The sequence below is a fragment of the Pelodiscus sinensis genome, chromosome 23, assembly GCF_049634645.1.
Source record: "Pelodiscus sinensis isolate JC-2024 chromosome 23, ASM4963464v1, whole genome shotgun sequence".
Classification (NCBI taxonomy): domain Eukaryota; kingdom Metazoa; phylum Chordata; order Testudines; family Trionychidae; genus Pelodiscus; species Pelodiscus sinensis.
The window spans coordinates 16,610,020-16,634,431 of NC_134733.1; the positions used below are offsets into that span (position 1 = coordinate 16,610,020).

The 24,412-nt window shown below is 51.0% G+C and overlaps 1 protein-coding gene across 8 annotated transcripts in view; it reads left to right on the top strand.

Moving 5' to 3' along the window:
* The window catches only part of PUSL1 (pseudouridine synthase like 1), an 86,807-nt gene that overhangs the window by 48,361 nt on the left and 14,034 nt on the right, over positions 1-24,412 (top strand). The window contains exon 6 of one of the 8 annotated variants that reach the window (XM_075906651.1): positions 7,791-7,983. The exons of the other annotated variants lie outside the window; for them this stretch is intronic. Coding sequence (XP_075762766.1) covers positions 7,791-7,968 — 178 coding nt within the window. The 3' untranslated portion in view covers positions 7,969-7,983. Of the gene's footprint in view, positions 1-7,790; positions 7,984-24,412 lie in introns of those variants that run through there. 8 annotated transcript variants of the gene reach the window in all.

Here is a 24,412-nt window from a genome sequence, read left to right on the forward strand (position 1 = left end):
TAAACCCCACAGCTCTGCATAGCTAGGCATGCTTATCATTGAAGGAGGGCGTTGCCACGGTAGCTAACCAATCCCCTCAGCGCCTCAGGTGGAGAGGCAAGAATCACAGGTGGGCAAAGGGGGGTCGTCCAGCCTCTTGGTCCATGGTAAACCCCGGGTGAGTTCGGCCAAGCTGGGACTGGAACTCCAGAGATGCTGCCTTGGAGTTTCTCCTCTAACCGCTAGCCAATGCTCCCCTATATTTATACAGCTTGTGCGGCCTTGCTTCCCTGCCTGCCTCTGATGGGACCTGTGCAGGCTCGCTTCAACTAACAGGCCTGCAGTCTGCTCTAGGAGTGCAGGGAGGAGCCAGGGGAAAAGATAGAAGGGAGGTAAAGCAGGAGAAGGTGATGTGGCAAGACAGGGAGCTCTCCCTCCAGTCTCACAGCTCAACAATATATTGCTCCAAGTCCAGCCACCAAAGGAGGCGGCCAGAATTGTGAATCTTTACTGGCACAATCCATCCAAAGCCACGGGCCTGTCCATTGTGACATTGGCATGGGGACATGTGTTGCCGGGAGCCTAGGGAATCTGGAATTGGGTAACCTAAGTGATCACACTTCAGGGGAAGAGAAGTGTAATTTAGACCCTCCTGTATTAGTTCTGCTTATTCTAGTGAGTGGCCACAGTGGGATACAATCCACGTGTCACCAGTGCAGCACGTCTAGATTAGGGGTTTGCGATGGAGCAACCAGAGCAATGTCGCTACCCCAGTGCCAGGATCATAAATGTGGACAGGCATATTTCAGCACTAAGGCTGCTGCTTCAAACCCATCCGTTGCTCTTTGGTTCAGAGGGAAGTCTCCCTGCAGTGAGCCCAGCTCCAAGGAAAAAAAAGCCCAATCGACTGGTAAGGAGCGTGCTACTGAGGAAAGCTTTGGCTTGGCAGAGCTTTCTCTTCTTGCAGCTCTGTTACCCACTTGTGAATGTTTCATGTGGTCCAGCGTGGCTTTGTGTGCTTGATTTCAGTGGAACTCTGTGGATTTCAATTGTTTGAAAAGGGGAATGCAGTTTCTAGTATATCCTGCTTGTAAATCCATGCCAAGCAGCATATGAGAGCCTTAAAGCTGAATCGACAGCATCAAATGAGTTGCTGGCGGAATATTTCTGCTGTGTTTTGGTGATGCACAAAGATAGCGATTTTATAACACATCATTTTATGGTGCACTCCTATTTTATGCATATCTCGAGCATTTAGATTTGACGTTTTCAAAGGAGCCTAATTTCAATGGGATTTGGATGATTAATTCCCGTAGATGCCTTTAAAATCCCATCCTTAATTATTAAAATCTTGTTAAACCAAGCCACGATTTCTCTGATTTAGGGAATAAATAGTTCTGAGGTTATTTATCCTTTGTATTCATCTCCTGATTATAATTAATCTGTAAGATTTTCCCGGGGTGGGGAGCAGTTGTCTCTTATGAAACTCAGCATTCACCTTTCCAAACCTGTAATTGACAGCCAGTGTATCAGCAGCATTTCACTGAAGTAGCAACATGACCACAGTTTGCAGCACAAGGCCTGAGATTGTGTTAACCGCATATAAATAGGTTTTAAGACTAAGCTAAGAGGTTTTTGTTTTTTTGGGACTATTTTTTTTAAACTCTGGTGGGTGGGATACAGAGAATGGTAAACCATGATCCTCTAGTCAAATAATGCAGCTTTTCTTCCTGAATCTTTCTTCCCCTCTAAACTAAAACCAAGCTTCTGAATTGACCACTTGTCTGTATAAAAGGGCAGCTGTTAAAACGGCTCCTTCCATCAAACTCAGTGTTGCCTGGCAACAGTGGAAGTTAGGTTTGTGTCCCATAGTACAAATCACTCTTGAATGGCGAAAGTCTTTGCCCGATCGCAGCTTCCTTGGGAGTTATTTTCCATCACCTGTTTCTCATGGAATATGCATTAAGCCATGTGACATGCTCGGTTCTGCCAAGTGAAAAGCCAGTCCAAAGTTTTGCTTGTAAGCAGAATTGTGTGTGATATTAACAAGAAGAAGAAAGTTCCCCTTATGGAAAAGTCTGGTATAGGATCTGGTTCGCTCTAGGTTTATGGAATCATCTTATATAACTGAATAGAGAATTCTGTCCCTGCTCTAAAATTCTACTGGAAGGCTCAGAAAACATTCAGGCTGTGTCTATACTGGTGCGATCTTGCGCCAGAGCTATGCAAATGAGGCTCAGCGTGGAATATCGCCAAGCCTCATTTGCATAACTAATGAGCCACCATTTTTGCAGAAGAGGCTCTTGCGGAAGATGGAGCTGTCTATAGTGCTCCTTCTTGTGCAAGAAAAACCCTCTTGCGCAAAGCCGTTATGCCTGAAAATAATCAGCATAACGGCTTTGCGCAAGAGGGTTTTTCTTGTGCAAGAAGGGGCAGTGTAGACAGCTCCGTCTTGCACAAGAGCCTCTTCCTCAAAAATGGCAGCTCGTTATTTATTCAAATGAGGCTCGGCGATATTCCACGCTGAGCCTCATTTGCATAGCTTTGCTGCAAGATCGTGCCAGTATAGACACAACCTCAGAAAGAAACTCATTCTCTGTTCAGCTTCATAGGTTTTTAGGACAGCTTCTCTAGATGGCTTTTGTTAAATCCTATTCAACTTTGCCACCAGAGATGTCACCGGCTGTGTTAATTTAGGAAGTCAGATTTCACAGGCAATTCCAGCCTTTTGACCCCAGCAGTGTGTGGCAAGATTTCAGCATAGTTCTGATCACAAATAAAACCTGAAATTCAAAGATCAGCTAGGTCAGGGATCTAAACACTTCTATTAGCCCTGTTTTACAGATTGGAAAACTGAGGCAGAGAGGGGCAATTGATTTACCCAGGATCATGCAGCAAACCAGTGACAAAGCCAAGAACTGAATGTATGTATACAAATTCCTAATACCACAGAGTCTTAATGGGTGGTCAGCCCTGAGTTTTCTTTCCCATTAAATTACAGTCCATGTTTATTGATCAGGGAATTTAGAGAGTCGGGAGACAAAGAACTCATGCTTATGGTGCTGCATAAAATTAAGTGAAGGCAGCAATAAATTAGCCTTGACTCAGAAGAACTCTTGACTCTGTGCATAAGTGCTTTGCTGAATCAGGGCCTTAGTCTACTTGACATAGAATCATAGGACTGGAAGGGACCTCGAGAGGTCATCGAGTCCAGCCCCCCACCCTCAAGGCAGGACCAAGCTCCACTTACACTATCCCTGACAGATGTCTATCTAACCTGTTCTTAAATATCTCCAGAGAGGGAGATTCCACCACCTCCCTTGGCAATTTATTCCAATATTTGACCACCCTGACAGTTAGGAATTTTTTCCTAATGTCCAATCTAAACCTCCCCTGCTGCACTTTAAGCCCATTTCTCCTTTTCCTGTCCTCAGAAACCAAGAGGAACAAATTTTCTCCTTCCTCCTTGTGACACCCTTTTAGATATTTGAAAACCGCTATCATGTCCCCCCTTAATCTTCTTTTTTCCAAACTAAACAAGCCCAGTTCATGAAGCCTGGCTTCATAGGTCATGTTCTCTAAACCTTTAATCATTCTTGTCGCTCTTCTCTGTACCCTTTCCAATTTCTCCACATCTTTCTTGAAATGTGGCGCCCAGAACTGGACACAGTACTCCAGCTGAGGCCTAACTAGTGCAGAGTAGAGCGGCAGAATGACTTCACGAGTTTTGCTTACAACACACCTGTTGATACAACCTAGAATCATATTTGCTTTTTTTGCAACAGCATCACACTGTTGACTCATATTCAACTTGTGGTCCACTATGACCCCTAGATCCCTTTCCGCCATGCTCCTTCCTAGACAGTCGCTTCCCATCTTGTATGTATGGAACTGATTGTTCCTTCCTAAGTGGAGCACTTTGCATTTCTCTTTATTAAACCTCATCCTGTTTACCTCTGACCATTTCTCTAACTTGCTAAGGTCATTTTGAATTATGTCCCTATCCTCCAAAGAAGTCGCAACCCCACCCAGTTTGGTATCATCTGCAAACTTAATAAGCGTACTCTCTATCCCAATATCTACATCATTGATGAAGATATTGAACAGTACGGGTCCCAAAACAGACATGGTGTATGCTGTGTGAGAATGTGTAGCGTGTGCAAAATATGCCCAGCGAGAAAGTACTATCAGGGGGAAGTCGTAGGATATTAACATTTTGTGACGTGAGCACAGTCCGGGGGTGTGGGACCTGACGGAGCTGAAATAGGAAGACAGGTTGCGGCACAATGTTATCAGTGATTTGTCTTTAAAAGTGTCCTCCCAACCTTCTAACATGGTATTCTGCGCCCTTCGCTGACCTCCCGTGGAAGCTGGCTGGTGCCCTGCCTTTCCGAGATAGCCGAGTCCTTCCCCACAGGCCTGCAGGTTCAGAAAGCACAGATGGTCCACATCTTTCTAGCTGCCCAGCTTATAACTGCCTGTAATTTGGCAGGGGTGTGGGAACCGACCACAGATCAAACATGGTCACTAACACACGGAGGTCCGCAGTTAGGGTTCTCAAAGGGAAGTTGTATCCTATGGGGCAGTTGGAAGGACTGGAGGGAGAGGTGATGAATGAGGGAGCAGAAGTGTTTGGGAACTCCCGGTGCATTGGACACTTTCCATTAGTGATCAGATGTATTCCAGAACACTGGGGAGCATGGATAAATACTGGTGGGTACTCAAAGAGGAGGAACAAAAATTACTCTCCTCAATCTGAGGATGGGACAAGAAGCAATGGGCTTAAATTGCATCAAGGGAGGTTGAGGTTGGACATTAGGAAAAACTTCCTAACTGTCAGGGTGGTTAAACACTGGAATAAATTGCCTAGGGAGGTTGTGGAATCGCTTTCATTGGAGATATTTAAGAGCAGGTTAGACAAACACCTGTCAGCGATGTTCATGGTGCTTGATATGCAATTTGAGCTACACGAATTGTGTATCCTATTTCAATCTTATTTCATAATAGCTTATTTCGTAATGTGGTATTGTCTACACAGTGCCAAATTTCGAAATTACCCACTGTTCCCTTACTCCTCATGGAATGAGGTTCACAAGGATGTCGGAATAGCGAGCCTGTTATATTTCTCAATAACAGGCTTGCTGAAAACACGGGATAGCTATTTTGGGATACTCCGGTATCCTGAAGTAGCATTGCAGTGTAGACATAGCCTAAATGTGCTGCTATATGGGACCCTATCTGTACCCCTAATGGACTGGAGAGTGTTTTGTCTCTGGGCATGTCTCTTTGAAGAATCTGCCACCGAACCATGAATTTTCAAAACTGTTTTTTCCAGAAAGGAACCAGATTTGAGCCGCCATAAAACAAAAATCTCTCCACCTCAGTGGGCTGGTGTCAAGATGTCCTTCAGAGGTTTTCAAATCTTGTTTTCCACAAGGCTTAGAAGTCCAAAGCTTTTGGAAGTCCATGAGTGGTATCCGTTCTTAAGCTAATATTTTTGCCATCATCACATGGGCACTGGCTTTTTTTGGTAGGGTTGCATTTGAGAGCAGGAGCGCACGTTTTGGTTGTTACAGGGTCGCTCTGGAGCGCTGTGCCATGCAGGCTGGTTTTTGTTTTCATGGCTGTCGGAGAGGAACGCTGGTGCGGATTTGTTGTTGTAGGGTTGCTCTGGAGCATTCGACAGCATGCGTTGTTTTATTGTTATAGAGTTGGGTGTGACCACTGGGGAAGGGGTTGGTGTGACGGCACAAAGTATTCAAGGGCAAAAAATAAAGAATGAAGTGGGGCTTGCAAGCCTAAGTGAACTGTCGGGAGAACTTGCCTTGGTAGGATCCCCTTTAAAGAATGTAAGTGATCATCCCAGCTGGTTTTAGAATCCAAATAATCTCCAGGTTGCTAAGAGCAGCCGCTGTTTCTGTACAAGCAGCATGATCTCACAAGGGGAGAGGAATGCCTGCTTAAATAACATCTGAACCAGAATCTCCATCTGGCCATTTCCCCTGCCTTTCACCCCTGCATGGGAACGCCTCTCTGTCTGCTCCAGCCTGCCTTCCTGACTGGTACAGATGGATTCCCGTGCACGTTGGTTTCCTGATTTGCTTGCTCTGGCCTTTCCAGCAGCATGTGGACGTTGTGGTGCGGATTGCTGAGTGATGAAAAGCATTCTGCAAAGTCGGTGGTGACCACATGACTTTCCCCAGTCAGCGCTGATGCAGTCGCATTGTGGACTCGCTCTGGGTAGTAGTGGAGAGTTGTTTTTTTCTGCTCCGAGCAGGGAGCATTCCCCGAGTCAGCACTTTCTCTGCAGGCAGTGGAATTGCACCTTGTTTTATACCAGGTAGCTCATGTTGTAGTCCTTGCTCTGTAGCACATTCTGCCTGCACGTTGTGTATCTAAAGAAGTGTTTCCCAGTTTTATTTGGCCACGGAACCCTTTTAAACTTGAAAGAATTTTGTGGCACCCCTAATAACAGTCTTACATATGGAGCTGAAAAAGTAGACCACAAATAAGTAACGATAATAATAAACAGATGCTAAGCAAGGTCATGAGATCAACACAAATGAAAATTGTTTTCAATAAAATTCATAAATGCTTAAATATTAATTATCTTTTTAGTCCTAAAATGTTATTGTAATGGAATTTTCTCGCGAAACCCGTATTTTCACTTTGTGGAACCCCAGGGAAACACGGATCTAAAGGATCCCAAAGCTCTTTACAAGCCTGGAAATCACATACAAACTAGGCAGGGTTTGTTCAGAGGCAGCCTCCTCTGGGGTGGAACGTGCCAGCTGTTTAACAGCTCAGAGCAATTTTCCACGTTTGTTTAGGAGAGGGACTGGTGCTGAGGGACTGGTGGTCTCTAGGTGAAGGGATAGAAGAGTTTTTAGATCGGTATAATGTCGCGACTGTTATGTTTGGACCAGGATGCTGAAATTAAAAGTTCTTACCAAAAACAAACCAAAAAACTGAACTCGAGTTTCACATTTTCTCTGAGTAATTGCTGCTCCTGCTACCCAGGAGCCTCCTAATACCAGTCTGGGACACTGGTTCATTGTTGACCCTGTAGGGCAGGGGTGTGGAGGCTTCTTTTGGGTCAGGGGCCATTGACCCACAGAAAAATCAGTTGCAGGCCGCACACTAGTGAGAAGTGACCCCCGACTGAGAAGGAGAAAGACTCTCCCCACATTCCCCTCGCACACCAGAGTCTAGGGAGGCCCAGGCTAGTAGATTGTGTGTGTTCCAGCCCGGCAGTGGGAAAGCTGGAATGCCAGCATGGGCTCCCCAATGCTGGGGGGGACCCTGAGCCTCAGGGGCCAGATCCAGGCAAGCTGGGGGCTGCATCCGACCCCCAGGCCTGAGGTTCCCCTCCCCAGCTGTCGGGGAAAAATGCCACCTATCCCCTGGCTTTTTGGTAGAGGTCTCCCTCCCCATTACGTGCCAGGCCTCACCGTGCTTAGCGTGTGATTTGACGGGATAGCAGCGCAAGGCGAGATGGATGCAGAGCAAGGGTGTGGGTGGAGGATGGGTCTGCAGTTCATGTCCCTTAAGCTCCTTTTGGGGAAGGTGCTCCCTTTATCACTGAAGTCTGTCACCTGGAAGTTTCTTGTTGGAGGCCCAGCCCCTCCCCAAGGCCTGGTGTGGAGCCACCGCGAGCTGGCGGCTCTCCAGCCGTTGGATTTGGGTAGACTTCCGACAGCAGCTCCTTGAAGGCGAAGCGGCATCGTTCGGCACTGCAGGCTCCCTGGGTTTGCAGAGAAGAGCTGGGAGAGCTGTACCCGAAGTTCTGAATTCATGTCTCCCCCCCCCAGGTCTAGCGCTCGTCTCTTCTGGGAATGCCGAGTGATGAATCAGGGCGCTGTGAACTACCCTTTTATTCTGGTTGGATCCGGGATTGGGGGGTCCATTGATGATCCTGGATGGGGGCCCCCCGTATCTGTCCCTGCTGCTAATACAGATGATCAGCCATGTGTAGGTAGAATACAATAGCAATTCTAACTACAGTAGCAGTTTTGCTGCAAGTGTGTAGTGCATTGCTCTGCTTACCCTAACATGGGTGGGAAGCAGTATTCACTGTAAACTGAGTGCGTGGATGGCAACCCAGGAGAGATTCAAATGCCACCCAGCTGATAGCAGAGCACCCACAGCTGGCTGCATGCATTTCTATTGGTGGTGCACATCCATACATAACTCAGTGCACAAAACAAAATTCATTCTGCACATGGATGGGAAATATTAGAGGGAAGATGGGAGGAAGACTAGTGTTTCTTTTAATATTGCATTCAGCTGCCTGCAAAACCCCAGTGTAAGTGCTCACCAGAACAGGGTGCTACAGATGTTTACAGTCCAGATTCTTTGCAGGACAGTTCCTTTCATCAGCATATGTGGTCAGCATTGGTCTGAATTTGGGCTTTGGGGTTATCAGCACTGAACCCAGGCCACCAAGTTCCCATCCGAGCTTTCCCAGACTGGGAGGGGTTAGGACGGGGGAGTTGGTCTTTGCATCGATGCAAGGGATCCAGATGTTCCTGATGTTGCATTAATGGGTGCAGAGTGGGGCAGTGGTGCTAGAAAGCAGCGAGGGCACAGAGCACTTGGGACACAGCTGGGACGGCTGTTGCTTGGGGCCAGATGCAGCCAGCTCTGGGTAGGATTGCAGTGGGGGCTGGACATGGGCTGCCAGGGTTGCTGTGAAGGGGAAGAGGCAGAAGCCAGCGAGGAGAGGCAGGAGAAAAGATTCTATTGACACTGGAAGTGTAGCCTTCCATTCAGAACAGCTGGGAAGAGGCTGCTCTGCTGGAGTGGGTGGTACAGGGCGAGGGGGGCTCTGGTGGCCACCCTGCGTGGTCAGGTGTTATGCCCAGGCAACGCCAAGCCCAATTACAGCGACACCAGTGGCCTCCCGTCTACGTGCCAGATGTTGCCAGGCCGGTGTCCCCCTGGTGTAATACTCTGGGGCCAAACCCGCTGCGCTGAGCAAACCCTTGTGGCTGGAGCGCAGCTCCTTCGCCTCATTACAAGGCACAAACAGGCCTGGCCACGCAGCAAGACCAAGTCCGATTAGAACCTCTGGGGCCAGCTCCCGGCTGCAGGCCGGCTTGGGAAGACAGCGCAAACAGTGCCCAACCCACTGCCAGAACCGTCCTCCCCTCTCGCTCAGAGACTGGTTGCCTTTGTTCCTGAGAATCGCGCTCATTTCCACCCCCTTGGATCTGGAGCGACGCTGCGAACCGCGGAGCGCGGCCGCTTAGCCAGAGGCTCCGAGGGAGGGAGATGCCGGTCCTGGGAGCTTGGCAAAGCCCAGCCTTCTCTGGGGTGAGACAGAGTGTGCAGCAAGTCAGCGCCATGAGGTTCCAGTTAGTAATTCATCCCGAAGCCTCGTTGGGTAACGTCTGGCAAATTCAATTAGAAATCACACCCATAAAAATCCTTAAACGCGGGATGGGGATGGAGACAGAGGGAAGGCGGTGTGGGGGAAGGGGCGGGTTTAGAGCGAGCTGCAGCTTAGAGGAAAGCACAGACGCCCTGTCGGCAGATACCCCAGGGAGGCCTGCAGGCGAACATTGTGGAGGCTTGGGTAAGGGGGAAGAGATTTGTTTTGTCTGCTAGCAGCGCTCTCCCCCCCGCCCCAGCCAATCTAGCCGGTTTTGAATTCCCTCCTCCGAGCCAAGCACACAACCCCCTTCACTCCTTGCCACAGGCCCCCGTAACGTGATATCCCCACCGAAGCCCTGCTCCTCTGCCTTTTCCCAGGCCGTGAAATGAAAACCAGAGGAGGGGAACTTGCCCCTGCTTCCAGCACTCCTGTGTCTGGGCTGATTCGTGAGCAGTGCCACAGGGCCAGCGTCTTCCCAGGGCGCTGCCTGTGTCCAGCACCTGGAGGAATCTCTCCCCCTTGGAAAATGCTCGCAGTGGAAGGAGAGGGGTCTGCAGTGTGAATCCCCATTGGTGACACTTGACCTGCTTAATAACCACAAGCCCCCACACGGGATGTTAAATATCAGTTAATTGAATAGTTGATTAGCCCCGTGAATTCTTATTGGTTACTTGACTATTCTGTAGTCCTTGGGGGTGGGGCCCGCAGCCAGTGCGCTCCATCCCCACTCCCGAGGAGCCCCCTGCCACTGGGGTGCCAGGCTGGAGCCAGTCCACGAGGGGAGCCAGTTTAAAAACTAGCTCCCCTCGCAGACCAGCTGCCCGTCACCCTGCGCTGCTGCCTCTGATACAGAGGCAGCAGCGTGGGCTGGCAGCAGTCCCTGTCTGGGATGGGGGGCAGAGTTCCTGGACCAGGCATGAGCCGGCTGCCTGCCTGCCTGGCTCCTAATACATTTTAAACACAGAGCCACAGCAGGGGTAGGTCCCGGATGTGGCACAAGCTGGGACTGAACTGGGCTGCTGGCCAGCCCGCTAAAACATTTACTGGCGGGGTGGGGGGCAATGTGTGTAGTCTATAGCATTAACCAATAATGCTTATTGGTTAATCAGCTACACTATCACATCCCTAGCCCCCACGCCGGCAGAAAAGAATGAGTGTGTTCAGATTCTATCACCCTCTCACCTTGAGGCGCGTCGAATTGGCGAGTGGTCCATCAGCAAGTTCAGGCGTCAAGTGCAGTGATTTTCAAAATACAGGTCACAACCCAGTACGGGGTGGTGGAAGGTCAGAGACTGGGTCGTCTTGCTGTGGAGTGACCAGGTGAACAGCGGGGTTGCTAAGGCAGCTTCAGCTACGTCTACACCTCACCTCTCTTGCGCAAAAGCATATGCGAATGAAGCGTGGATTAGCATATTGCCACACTTCATTTGCATAATTAATTAGGGGCCGTTTTTGCACAAGAGGCTTTTGCGCAAAAACCCCCTCTTGCGCAAGAGCCGTTCTTCCTCATTTTTTTAGGAAGAACGGCTCTAGCGCAAGTGGGGGGTTTTGTGCAAAAAGGAGCTATGTAGGCAGCCTTTTTTGGGGGGGAAAAAAAGCCTTGCGCAAAAATGCCCCCTAATTAATTACGCAAATGAAACATGACAATATGCTAATCTGCGCTTCATTTGCATATGCTTTTGCTCAAGAGAGGTGCAGTGTAGACATAGCCCTACTGTCTGTTCCCCTGCTGTACCCCAAACACCCCCATCCCCAGCCCTATCCCATAGCCTGCACCCCTGTACCTCACCTCATCCCTCAGCCCAGAGTCCCCACCTACATAATGAACCCCTCTGGCCCACTCCCCCCAGCCTGCACCCCAAACTCCTCATCCCTGGTCCCACTCCAGAGTCCACTTCCCCAGGCAAAGCCTTCACCCCCCGCACCTGCGGCCCCACCCTGAGCCCCGCACTCTCGTCAAAAGACAGAATTATACTGGGTCACGGGCATCAATCATTTTCTTCAGCGAGGTCACAGGAACAAAAACATTGGAAAGCCCCTGGTCTAGGGTTTCGTTAGCTCTTCCAAGGTCCCTTCCTTTTAATAGCAAAGATCCCGGATGGCAGAGGTGCCAACCCGCGCCTGCCACAGCGGTGCAGAGATGGCATGATGAGCAAGATCTCGGGGTACGAGAGGGCAGCCTCTCCTGGCCTTTCAGCCTCACCCATGCCAGCTGCACACTGGGAGGAGAGGAGAAGAGCGGCAAACCAGAGTGTGTTTGGCCCTTTGGGTTTGTGGAGTTGCCCTTGCACGACGGTCGCACCTGGATCCCTGGTGTGGTAGGCGCTGCACAAACCTAGTGAGACGCTCCCTGCTCTGAATGGTTCACAGTGGCCGGCCCTGATTCGCAAAGCCCTGAAGCACGTGTCTCAATCCCATTGATGTCAATGGTAAGTGAAGCACGTGCTTAAGTTCTCTCCTGAATCAGGGCCAGAATAGACCAAGCAGACAAGGGTGGTGCTGTCACCCCATTGGGGAGCAGAGGCACAGAGTGATGAAATGACTCGCCCAAGCCCATGGCAGACCCAGATCCCCTGCTAGCTCTCAAAATGGCCGTGTAGATGGGGTCTCGTCGTCTGTTTCCCCTGGAACCCGCCGGGATCAGGCCTCGGCCCTTCGCTATTTAATATTTTTATCAATGACCTGGAAGAAAGCGGCGAATGTTTGCGGATGATGCACAGGCTGGGGGAGAGGTAAATGATGAAGAGGCCGGATCACTGATACAGACCAAGCGCATGGCCTGCGAGACATCTCATTTGCTGTTGCCCATGTGCAGGGTTGCTCCATTTGGCTGGTTTCCATCCACGTAGTTTTTCCCTGCCGGTGTTACTAACGTAACACACGGGGAAAGCCAGGGCACAGGAAGTGAGGTGGGTACTGATTGCTCACAACACTGGCTGTGAGAACCGGGCGCTCCCTCTGCAGCCAATCACAGACCTGCAATCATGCAATCCACAAATTGCAGTGAGCAAAACTACCCTAGCCCGTGAGACCAACTGGTTCTGGCAATCTTGTGAGCCCCTGGGATGAAGGAGGCCACTCATGCGACCCACTCACTGGCCTAGGCTGCCCACCACTGACCTGGATGGTTTATTAAGCTGAGCACAAGCAAACAAGATGCATTTTCATATGGCTAAATGTAAATGTGGGCATCTGTGACAGAGATCATGGGCCTCGCTTACAGGGGGGAGGACTCTACCCTGGCAAACAGGGATTCTGAAAAAGATTTGGAGGTCGTGGTGGATAATCTATCGAACATGAGCTCCCCATGCAATGCTGGAGCCAAACGGGTCATGCGATCCTGGGCTGCATCCACAGAGCCCTCTCGAGAAGGAGCAGAGCGGTTATTTGACGTCTGGGCGGGGCACGGCTGCACTGCTGCTGGTATCCTGCATCCCGTTCTGGTGCTCACCATACACAAAGGGTGCTGATAAATCGGCGAGGGGGCAAAGAGCTGCAAGGACGACAGGCGAAGAAAACCTGCCCTGTCGTGATAGACTCAGGCTCACTTTAGATCAAGAGGGGCTTGGTCACAGTCTGTAAGTCCTTGCATGGGGGACAGCCCTGTAATCATGGGTTCTTCACTCTAGTGGAGAAAGTAGAACCCAGTCCAAGGGCTGGAAGTTGAAGTCAGACAAATTCCGAGCAGGAGTAAAGCGTAAATGTTTCCCGGGGAGGGTGATTTACCACTGGAGCAATTTACCCAGCAGCGTGGTGGATTTTCCAGCACTGGCCTTTGCAAAATCCAGACGGGATGTTTTTCTGAAAGCTCTGCCCTCGGGATTGCTTGGGGCTGGATCCTGGCCCCGTGCCCTGCAGCAGCCCAGCCTGGAGAGTCCCAGTGGGCCCCCTGGCCTTAGAATCGATGAATGGGTGAAAAACCTGAGGCCAGGTCTCGGGATGTAAAATCCCAGGTTTAACATTAGATTAGATGGGTTACCTAGGGAAGTAGTGGAGTCTCCATCCCTAGAGGTGTTTAAGTCTCGGCTTGACAAAGCCCTGGCCGGGTTGATTTAGTTGGGATTGGTCCTGCCTAGAGCAGGGGGCTGGACTTGACGACCTTCTGAAGTCTCTTCCAGTTCTATGATTCTATGATTTAACCTATTAAGCAGGATCCCAACGGGGATTGATCCAGCTTGGTTGGAGCAGCTCCCTGTCTGTAGGGCTGCCAGCTTCTGCTGCCGGCTCCCCGTGCATGCAAGGCTGCCGGCTTCTGCTCCCCCGCCCCCCATACAGGACTGAGTAGCTCTTGGTTTGGGGGCTGCTCCCGGGTACTGGTTAACCATTACCCAGTAAGCAGCACCCATGAAGGTTGATGCTTTTTTTCCCATCCCCAGCCAGCTCTACATTTACCCCCAGATAGATGCTCCAGAGATCGATCTTCCAGGTTCGGTTTATCGACTGCCAGTGGCACCCCCATCAACCCTGGTACCCCCCAGGGTCACAAGGATTAAGGGAAGACTACTGGAGAGTTTCTCCCGTCGACCTCCCACGGTGGGGACGCCGTAGAAATGCGACTTGAGACATTGACGCCTGCTACGCTCTTCTTGTAGCTGGAATGGTGCATCTTAGGGTGACTTTCTCGCGTAGCGTAGACCTGGCCTGCGTTCTCCTCCAGGCATAGGCAGCGTGTTCTATGGGCTTGTGGTGCCCGTGCTCCAGGAATATTCAGAGCCAAGGGCCCTGCTCCACCAATATTTGGAGCTGGGTCTCTCCCCCGGCCACCACCTGCTGGCCCCCCTCCCAGCCCCAGAGCGCATGCACGGTGTGCTGAAACGCCACGCAACAGCTGAGAGGGGAGATGCCTGGGTGTGGTGTGACGTCACAGCCTAGGACTTTGAAACCGCGCCACTCAGCACCAGGCCAGGCAAGTAGTTTGGAGCCCCAGAAGCAGCTGCAAACTGGAAGGAAGAAGGTAGGGTAGGATAAGGTGGGGTGAGGGAAAATAGGGGAAAGGGGTGGGAGAGGAGGGGCTTGTGCTGAGGGGAAGGGGGCAGGTCAGGAGAAGAAAGGGGAAGGTACCAAGGGACAAGGTGGAGGAGAGACCCATTCTGGGCACCACCAAAAATTATACAAACCTGCCACCCTTGCCTCCAGGGCATTAACCACAGGCTCTTCCTTCAGCGGAACGTGTTCCCAGCCCCCCACCACCGGGCCGGCTGCGTGTTTGCTGCACGCTAACTGCCCGGCTAGCTCAGCGGTGGCTCGCACCGGACGCATCTTGTCAGTTCCCCGGCGCTTTTGCCTGGGCTCCCTGTTCCGCCTGCTATGTTCTTTCTATTTTTAGCCTCTGTCGTTGAGACCTGATCTGCAACAGCATCAGAACATGCTTGTTCAGTCCGTGCTCGTTAGCCTGGCTGAGCATGCATTGCCTACAGCGCTGATGGACGAGCCACGCTGGCCGGGGGGGGGGCACTGTGCCTGGCATGTTCACTCTCTGCCTTGCTAGTCCCAGCGCAGACTGAGCTTGTGCACAGGGCCTAGTTTCTCCCACTGGGAGGATAGGTCAGAGCCCCTCACCGACATAGGCGACGGGGAGTTTGGCTTTGAGAGTATGAATGAGCGATCGCCCTCTGGTGGCTGACTCTCCTGCCCGGGAGACAGTGGCTATGTCTATGCTACAACAATAAATCTGAAAAAGAAACGCAACTTGCGGAATGCAAATTGCATATCTTTTTCCAATTTACGCCCAAAAGAGGCTTTTCCAAAATTTGGCCCATCTACACGGGGCCAAATTTTGGAAAAAAAACCTTCTTTCGGAACCTCCCTTCTTCCTCGTAAAACAGGGTTTACAGGGATGCCGACAAAATGATTCTGCTTTTCCGACGGGATGCATTCCTTGGGCATGGCAGAGCTTTTCTGGGATACCCCAGTATTACAGACCCATTAGGGCAGGCTGAGGGAGTTCTCCTTTAACTCAAGTGGAAGAATTACACGGGGCTGGAACATTAGGGCCAGGGTTGAATTCTCCAGCTGCCTTTCTGGAAAGAAGGGGAAGACATAGGGATAGATCTAACCTGCTTGGGGGCTCCTTAACTTCATTATCTTGGTTGTATGATGCCCGGCTAATTGTGTTTGAAGGAAATGCACAGAGCTGCCTGGCTCTGCTTCCCGGTTGACACTGGCAAATGTTATTTGCTAAATGGCTCCAATTCATTAGGAAACAGAATTCTCGATTTGCAATTTCCTGCAGCACTTGTTTTGGAACAGCCCTTTGAACGGGGTGCTGAGAAGCATACATGAAGTAGAAATGTAACCTGCAGTAAACTAGCAATAGCTGCTCTCTCTAGTTGTTAAAGCCAGTTCTCGTTTGGGAAGGAGCCTTACTTCGGGATCAGAGCAGAGGGACTGGGAGCCAGGACATCTAGTGTCTCTTCCTGACTCTGCTGCTGACCTACTGAGTGATCTTGGGAACATGCTTTGCTGTGCCTCAGTTTCCCCATCTGTAAAATAAAGTTTTCCTTTACAAGAATACCTGTTATATGAGAAGCCTAAAGTGCTGTGCCCAAGATTCCCTGCCCTCACCCTGTTCCAAGATCTCGCTCCCATACAAGTCACATTGTTAATCCCTTGCGTGCTGGAGGGGATGTACAGAGTCTTTGTGCAGGGAGATCTCTGAAATGAGGGCCTTTAGGAGGCTGCAGGGATCAGAGTCCGAAGGTACGTCTACACAGCAACATTTTTTTGAAATAACTTAGTCCGCGCCTACACCGCAGGCAGTTGTTTCGAACTAATGTCGAAATACTGTTGAGCCAGAGGACATCTTACTCCGAGTCCTGTGACCCTCGTTGCACGAGGAGTATGGGAAGTCGGAGGAAGAGTGCTCTGTTTTGAAATAAGTGCTGTGTAGACGCTCCCGATTTCGAAATAAGCTACACAATTGACGTAGCGCGATTTGCGTAGCTTATGTCGAGTTAAGCCCTGCTGTGTAGACGCGCCCTGGCTGTAACTTCCACCTCACCAGCTCCCCCGGGCGTGGGGCGCAAACGTGACAATCCATCTGGAAATACACACCCTGCAGGATGCCTGTTGCCCCGCTGTTGCCCTAGTGTGTCTGTTGTGTGCTGCCGCCAGTGCTCCGGTGCGGCTTGATGCTTGTCTCTCCTGGACCTTGCTAACTTACTTATCCTGGTGCTGCCTCAGAGCAGCCTCTGCCCTCATCCCCATCCCTTGCTCTGGTTCACCGGGGTAGCGTTCAACTGATGGTTGATAAGGCGGAGTCACCAGCCTGCCATGGCAGGGTGCGTGCCTCGTCGGCTTTCTGACCCTGGCAGGGGTGGCCACTTTCCTGGCCCCTTTTCTGCCACTACAGAAGTTGGGTGAGCCGCCAGGCCAGACCCAGGGCTGGGTGCCCCCAAGCAGAAGGGAGAACGTGCCGGAGGCAATGTTTCCCAAGGGGACAAGAGGGGGCAGATGCAAAGGCTGAAATTAGCATGACACAAATCCCATAGTGCATCATTTCCTGTTACCTACAGTCCAGGCCCTTCCCTCACCCCAGCCTGTACTATCATAGAACCTTAGCACTGGCAGGGACCTCGAGAGGTCATCAAGTCCAGGCCCCTGCCCTCATGACAGGACCAAGCACCATCTAGATCAGAGCTACACAACTTTGGAAACCCTGGAGACCACAATGATACTTTCAGCACATGCCGAGGGTTGCAACTGAAGTGTGGTTGCATGTACATGCAAATATATATGCAAATAGCTTTTCACACTGACGGGCATGAATATAAAGATTAAGGCAGGACTACACGACACACAGGCCCCATTTAAGTGAGTTCTCTTGATATTAATAAAATGCAATAGTTACCTGATTTCCACCTATCTGACAGCACTTTTAATGAGCAATGACAGTCTAGGAATTTAACTACTAAAGCACATGTCAAGAGAAGACCATTACATGGATTACTTTTTTGTTTTGGCTCCCCTCATGGGCCGCAAACAAACGGGCCGCTGGCTGCATGCAGCCCATAGACCACGTGTTGAGTAGCCCTGATCTAGATCATCCCTGACAGGTGTTTGTCTAACCTGCTCTTAAATATCTCCAGTGATGGAGATTCCACAACCTCCCTCGGCAATGTATTCCAGTGTTTAACCACCCTGACAGTTAGGATGTTTTTCCTAATGTCCAACCTAAACCTCCCTTGCTGCAGTTTAAGCCCATTGCCTCTTGTCCTGTCCCCAGAGGCCAAGGAGAACAATTTTTCTCCCTCCTCCTTGTAACACCCTTTTAGATACTTGAAAATTTCTCTCATGTTCCCTCTGACACATTTGGTCACAGAGATCCCCTTGAGACTGTCACTTGACATGCTGAAACACCACTGAGCCTGTCTCCCTGCCCTTTGGGCCACCCCACCACCCTGTACTGCTGAGCCAGACCCTCCTGTCTCCTCCAGCGTTGGCACAGAATTGGGGTCACAGTCCACAGCCGAGTAGCAGACACTGAGAGCTGCTGAGCTCTAGGATGGCTCAGTCACAGTCCCCTCCTCCCCTGGTAACAATTATTTACACTGGGTTTATTAATAAACAAATCCTTCCTTTTATACTTAGTAAAATCTCTTTTAAGTGGTCATAAGAGATAGCAGACAGAACAATGTAGGTTACTAAGCAAGGTAAAACAAAACACACTAAGGGTATGTCTACACATGAAAGTTATTTTGGGATACCAGAGGTATCCCAAAAGAACTACCCTGCATCTTTCGAATGTGTTCGCTATTCCGAAATATAGCAGACACGCTATTTCGCCATCCCCGTAAACCTCGTTGTACAAGGAGTAAGGGATGACTCGAAATAACACTTTATTTTGAAATTTAGTGCTGTGTAGATGCGAAATAGACTCAAAATAAGCTATGCAATAAGTCAGGGCTTTTTGCGCAAAACAATTCTTCCCTGTCTACACTGGCCCTGAAAGACTCTTTGGACAACTGGGGAACTAGTCACAGACACCAAACAATTGAAAACTGATTAAATGGAATGGGAGGGGGATTTTGATGTTCAAAACTCTGCTGTTTCAGCTCACAACTAATTAACTCAGACAGGTGCAAAACAGAGCGGGGGGGGGGGGGGGGAGCTCTCTCATTAAAGATGCAAACCTCAAGCTAATCATATTGAGCCAGTGGCTGAACTAATCCATGGTTAGGTCTGTAGCACGTGTTAAGCGGCCAGTGATGTGGAAAGTGGATGATGTTGGTACTCTAGGATTTTTCTTTTTTCCTTGGGATTTACATAGTTGTGAAATAAACATGGTTTTTAATAAGCTTGTCTGGCCTGGGAGAGCTGTTTGTTTCAAACAACGGGCTGACAGACACCAGATGACTCTGGTTGGCTGTCTAGTGGGAGGCTGCAGTCCCTGTTGGTTGGATAAGTAGAAATCCCTTTTGGGCATTTGGCTGCCAATCATTCCATGTTCAGCGCCTGACCCCGGTTTGGAAGCTGCAAGAGAAAGTTAATTTTTGCACCTAGGCTTGTGCAAGGGAGCACTCCTGGAGGGGACCACAGGAAAGCGGGAACGGCTGGCTCCATCCATCGCTGCTTGCAGCAGCCCCCCCTCGAGTATTCGCTGATGGTCAGTTTATTGTGGAGGATGTGACGAGTTTTCTCCCCGCCCCAGCGCCAACTGCTGCCTGGTCTTGGGAATTAGCTCTTCCAGCACTGGAACGCCCTCTTCTGGCTGCTGTCTTGCCTGCTCTTACCTGGCATGCCAGGCCCCATGTCCCTCCCAGACTGTGGTGCTCCTGCCACTGTTACTCCTAAGCCATCACTTGCCTCAGTGAGCCACTGCTGTTCATCATCTAGCCCAAGGGTGGGCAATAACACAGAATCAATTTGCCAGGGTTAGCCCCTGTTGGCTGCTGCTACCATATTTACTTGCACCTCCGCTGGCACTGGTCTTGCAGCTCCTGTTGGCCATAGAACACTGTTCCCACCCCATGGGAGCTGCGGGAAGTGGCACGGAACAGGACACCGCTTCCTGCAGTTCCCATTGGCCAGGGATTACTGTTCCCGCCCAATGGGAACTGCGGGAAGTGGCACAGAACAGGACACCGCTTCCTGCAGTTCCCATTGGCCAGGGATTACTGTTCCCGCCCAATGGGAGCTGCGGGAAGTGGCACGGAACAGGACACTGCTTCCTGCAGTTCCCATTGGCCAGGGATCACTGTTCCCGCCCAATGGGAGCTGCGGGAAGTGGCACGGAACAGGACATCGCTTCCTGCAGTTCCCATTGGCCAGGGATTACTGTTCCCGCCCAATGGGAGCTGCGGGAAGTGGCACGGAACAGGACACCGCTTCCTGCAGTTCCCGTGGGCCGGGGACGGTGATTTGCTGCCAGCAGGAGCTGCAAGCACCCGGCCCTGCAGAGGCGCAGGTCAATTTAGTGGTGGCCCTTCAGGGGCTAATCCTGGAGAACCGGATCCAGCCACGGGCTGGTATTTGCCCACCACTGATCTAGCCCCTTCCCTCACTTCATCATTGGCAAGGGGGTTGGACCTGCTGCCTGTTCCTGCCCTGGCTGCTCCTCTGCAGCCCTAGTACTTCCCTGGGTCCCTGTCATGGAGCCTCAGCCCGGAATCTATTCAGGCCTGATCTCCCCTGGCTCATCTTTTCTTTCCCCAGCACTGCTCTGTCCAAGGTCCCTGCTAGCGGACAGCTAGGTCCTGCACTCCAGGGCAGGCGTGAGACTGAGCTCCCTTTACACTGCAGCCTGTCCTATAGGCCTAGCTAGGCTCTGATTGGCTGTCTCTTGCTCTCTTCTGATTGGGTGCCAGCCCTCTCCCAGATCTGTTTTAACCCCTTACATACCAGTATGGGGCAACGGCTTTGTCACAGAGGATAAGAGCTTCCTCTAAGACAATTTCTAAGAGCATCCGGTCTGGACTGGTGCGCCATCTCGTCCAGTTTCTTGTCTCCAGCCGTGGTTGGTGCCAGTTATGTCAAAGACACAGGCCTTGCAATTGGCACTTCTGATCTCACCTGTTCCCAAATCACACTGGCAAGAGCCTGGCTTCTGCCACACAACAGGAAGGTTTATCCAGGCCCTCACCTTGCGCCTCTGTTACGGCAACACACTTCTCCCTGCGCGTGGCAAACGCCGCCCCGTCCCGCTCCAATCCATTCAGGACGCTGCTGCGAAGATTTTCGAAGCCTGTTGCTTTGCCGTGTCGCCCTTCTCTTTGCAACTACCCCTTCGCCGGTGGATGCATAAGCTGCTTGTCTTGGCAAGGCCCTTTCCCGTCTCTCATTCGCCGCCATGAGGCAGACTCCCACCGCCAGCTGGCCCAGGATCCCCGCCTTCCTTCCCTGAGGGCTTGGTTGAAAAATGGAACCCCTTTTGTGCTTTCTTCTGTGGAGGGATGGAAAATCCTGTTCAATTCGCTAACTGGTTAAACATTAAGTCTAACTGGTTAACTGATTAAACGGAGGCAGGAGGGCTGTGGCCTGTGCCATGGGCAGGGGCTGCTTCAGCCTGTCTGCTTCTGGGCTGCAGGCTCCCAGCTTGCACAGGGCAGGAAGCAGCAGCTGGTGAGTGGTGGGGCTACCCCCCCAACTAACGGTTAACCATTACCTGGTAAGCCTCACCCACTAAGAGTGATGCTTACCGGGGGCTACGTCTATACTGCAGCCTTCTTCCACAAAAGCTTGTGCAAATGAAGCGCGGAGTAGAATATCGCTGCGCTTCATTTGCATAATGAATTAGCAGCCGTTTTTGCGCAAGAGGCTGTTGCGCACAAAGGAGCTGTGTAGACGGCTTATTTTTGCGCAAAAACCCCCTCTTGCGCAAGAACCGTTCGTCCTCATTTTTTCAGGAAGAACGGCTCTTGCGCAAGAGCGGGGTTTTGCGCAAAAAGGAGCCGTCGACATGGCTTGGTTTTGCACAAAAGCCTGTTGCGCAAAAACAGCTGCTAATTAATTATGCAAATGAAGCATGACGATATACTACTCCACGCTTCATTTGCATAAGCTTTTGTGGAAGAAGACTGCAGTATCGACATAGCCCAGATAACTGGTTAACCAGTTACCCTTTCACATCCCTATTCCTGTGCTGGCCTGTTGTCTGGTGCATCTCCCCATAAACATCCACAAAATTAATGACTTATCCCCCTTAAGACTCTCCTCTCCTGTAGTGCCTACAAAAACTCGACAATGTGTTGACCAGCACTGTCTCGTGGTTTTCTTGTACTTCCCCATCAGTCTGTATCTGTCTGTTTCTTCTGGTCTTATACATAGATTATTAGCTCGGTGGGGACAAGGTTGTACAGCACCTAGCAAAATGGGGCCCGGTCCATGACAGGGCTCCTAGGTGTTGCAATACCGCTACTGCTACTGATTATCCTTCCAAAACCCTGGCCCGATTTGGGTTTTTTTAGTATGCATTCTTCTAACTCTGTCTAGTCTTGTTACTCCTATCAATGCCTAATGTCCTTTTAATTCTGCTAACCTTCTGGTGTCGATTAAATCTTGTGGCAGTGAGTTCCACCGGCTACTTTTTGATCAGGTTTGAATTTGCCACTTTTCAAACTTGCTGACCATCCCCTTGTGTGTCTGTGTGTCATGACACAGGGTCATATTGGTTTCTGATCAGCTCTTCTCCTAGCACATTCATTATTTTGCCTGCCTCTGCCATGACCCCTCTTAACTGACTGTCTCTTCTTAACTCCTTGCCACACTGCTTCACTGCTAGCTGCAGAGCAAGCCACTGTCAGTACAACTGCCACCTTCATTTCCCATCTCTGACTCCATTCAGGTGAAAACTTTGGCCAAGGGCAAGTGACGGATCCGGAAAAAGAAGCCGCTCTGGGCTGCGGTGGAAAAATCAGCTTCTGGCCGTGGAGTTGACGTTGGTGTCATTATTAACCATTGATTCTAACCCTTCAAACCCTGCGACTTCCAGATGCCTAGAGTAAAATTGTGCATAAGGGCCGCCATGCCTGCTGTTAAATAATAGTGCTTCAATTAAGGCCCATTTTGCATCTGCTGCAGAAGAGTGCGTTTTGTGCGTCCTCTTGGGAGATGTCTGTTTGGGTTACATCAGACGAACAAGCCTCACGAATCCCCTGTCCCCTCCCCCCGCCTCCTGAACAGAAGCTGCATAATTGCGGCAAACGCCAAAAGCAATTGTGGCGTCGGAGACGGGGGAGGAGAGGCTGGTTTTGTGCGAATTTAGTGCTTTTGAAAGTAGCAGGCCCATCCGCTCGGTATGTGTGTGGAGAGTGGGGGTCGGCAGCCATGGGTAAATGCTGGGCAAGTCTCCTCCACCTCGATATACCTGGATCCAAAGCCCTGATCTAAAAATCCTTCCCTCGCCATTCACAGAATCATAGAATCATAGAACTGAAAGAGACCTCAGAAGGTCGTCAAGTCCAGCCCCCTGCTCTAGGCAGGACCAATTCCAACTAAATCAACCCAGCCAGGGCTTTGTCAAGCCGAGACTTAAACACCTCTAGGGATGGAGACTCCACTACTTCCCTAGGTAACCCAATCCAGTGCTTCACCACCCTCCTAGTAAAATAGCTTTTCCTAATATCCAACCTGGACCTCTCCCACCACAACTTGAGACCATTGCTCCTTGTTCTGCCATCTGTCACTACTGAGAACAGCCTCTCTCCATCCTCTTTGGAACCTCCCTTCAGGAAGTTGAAGGCTGCTATCAAATCCCCCCTCACTCTTCGCTTCTGCAGACTAAACAGACCCAAATCCCTCAGTCTCTCCTCATAAGTCATATGCTCCAGCTCCCTAATCATTTTGGTTGCCCTCCGCTGGACCCTCTCCAATGCGTCCACATCCTTTTTGTAGTGGCGGGCCCAGAACTGGACACAATACTCCAGATGTGGCCTCACCAAAGCCGAATAAAGGGGAATAATGACATCTCTGGATCTGCTGGCAATGCTCCTCTTAATGCAACCTAATATGCCATTAGCCTTCTTGGCTACAAGGGCACACTGTTGACTCATATCCAGCTTCTCATCCACTGTAACCCCCAGGTCCTTTTCTGCAGAACTACTACTTAACTGGTCGGTCCTCAGCCTGTAACAATGCTTGGGATTCTTCTGTCCCAAGGGCAGGACTCTACACTTGTCCTTGTTGAACCTCATCAGATTTCTTGTGGCCCAATCCTCCAATTTATCTAAGTCATTCTGGACCCTATCTCTGCCCTTAAGCGTATCTACCTCTCCCCCCAGCTTAGTGTTATCCGCAGACTTGCTGAGGGTGCTGTGTGGAGCCATTCTAGCCGCGAGGTCTCTGCCAGTGCGCCTTGTTCTTAGCCTGGCGCCATGGCCGCTGATCCAGTTCTGAACGCTCACACAGCACCGTGCCTGCAGCCCCCCTGCTGTTCCAGGCATCCCGTCCGCACATCGGGGCCCTGCCCTCCTTGACACCTGTGTCCTGCGTGGCCCCGATGGTGCAGCGGAGCCGTGTGCGAGGCTGGGGAGGTTCGAGGAGGCGCGCTGGTTCTGCAGCTGTTGAGCATTGAATTGGAGCTAGCTCGAGGAGGTTGCTGCCCTTTAAAGTGGATCGGCAGGGATCAGCCGCCCGGTGCAAATAAAACGTCTGTTTCCCAGCCCACGTGGAGCCTCCTGGCCCACGGGCAGCACCTGTGTGGAGCATCCTTGAGCCAAGCTAAGGCACGTCATCCCCCAGCCCAGCTGGCTGAGGCACGACATCCAGGCACATGCGAGTGCTTGTGAAACTGACCAGATTTTCCCCACAGCTGGCCCACCTCGTAAAAGCTTCCTCCTGCCAAGTGTGCCTGGCCATCGCCTCCCCCCTGGCCCAGACCTGCTTTGTTTTGGGGCTTTTTAAGGTTGTGTGACTTGGTGAGGGGCGGGCGAATTTCAGGCTGTCAGGGGAACGTGTCCCACCTGAAAGGGCAGGAAAAGAATCTCCCAACAGAATCCCCAGCCCGCCGCCGGCTTCCTCAAAAGCGACATAGGCTCAGCCACCCCCTGGCACTCCCAAAGCTGGTAAGAAAGAGAAAGAATCTTAGCCCTGACACAGGGAGGCTACTGCCCAAGGGCAGGG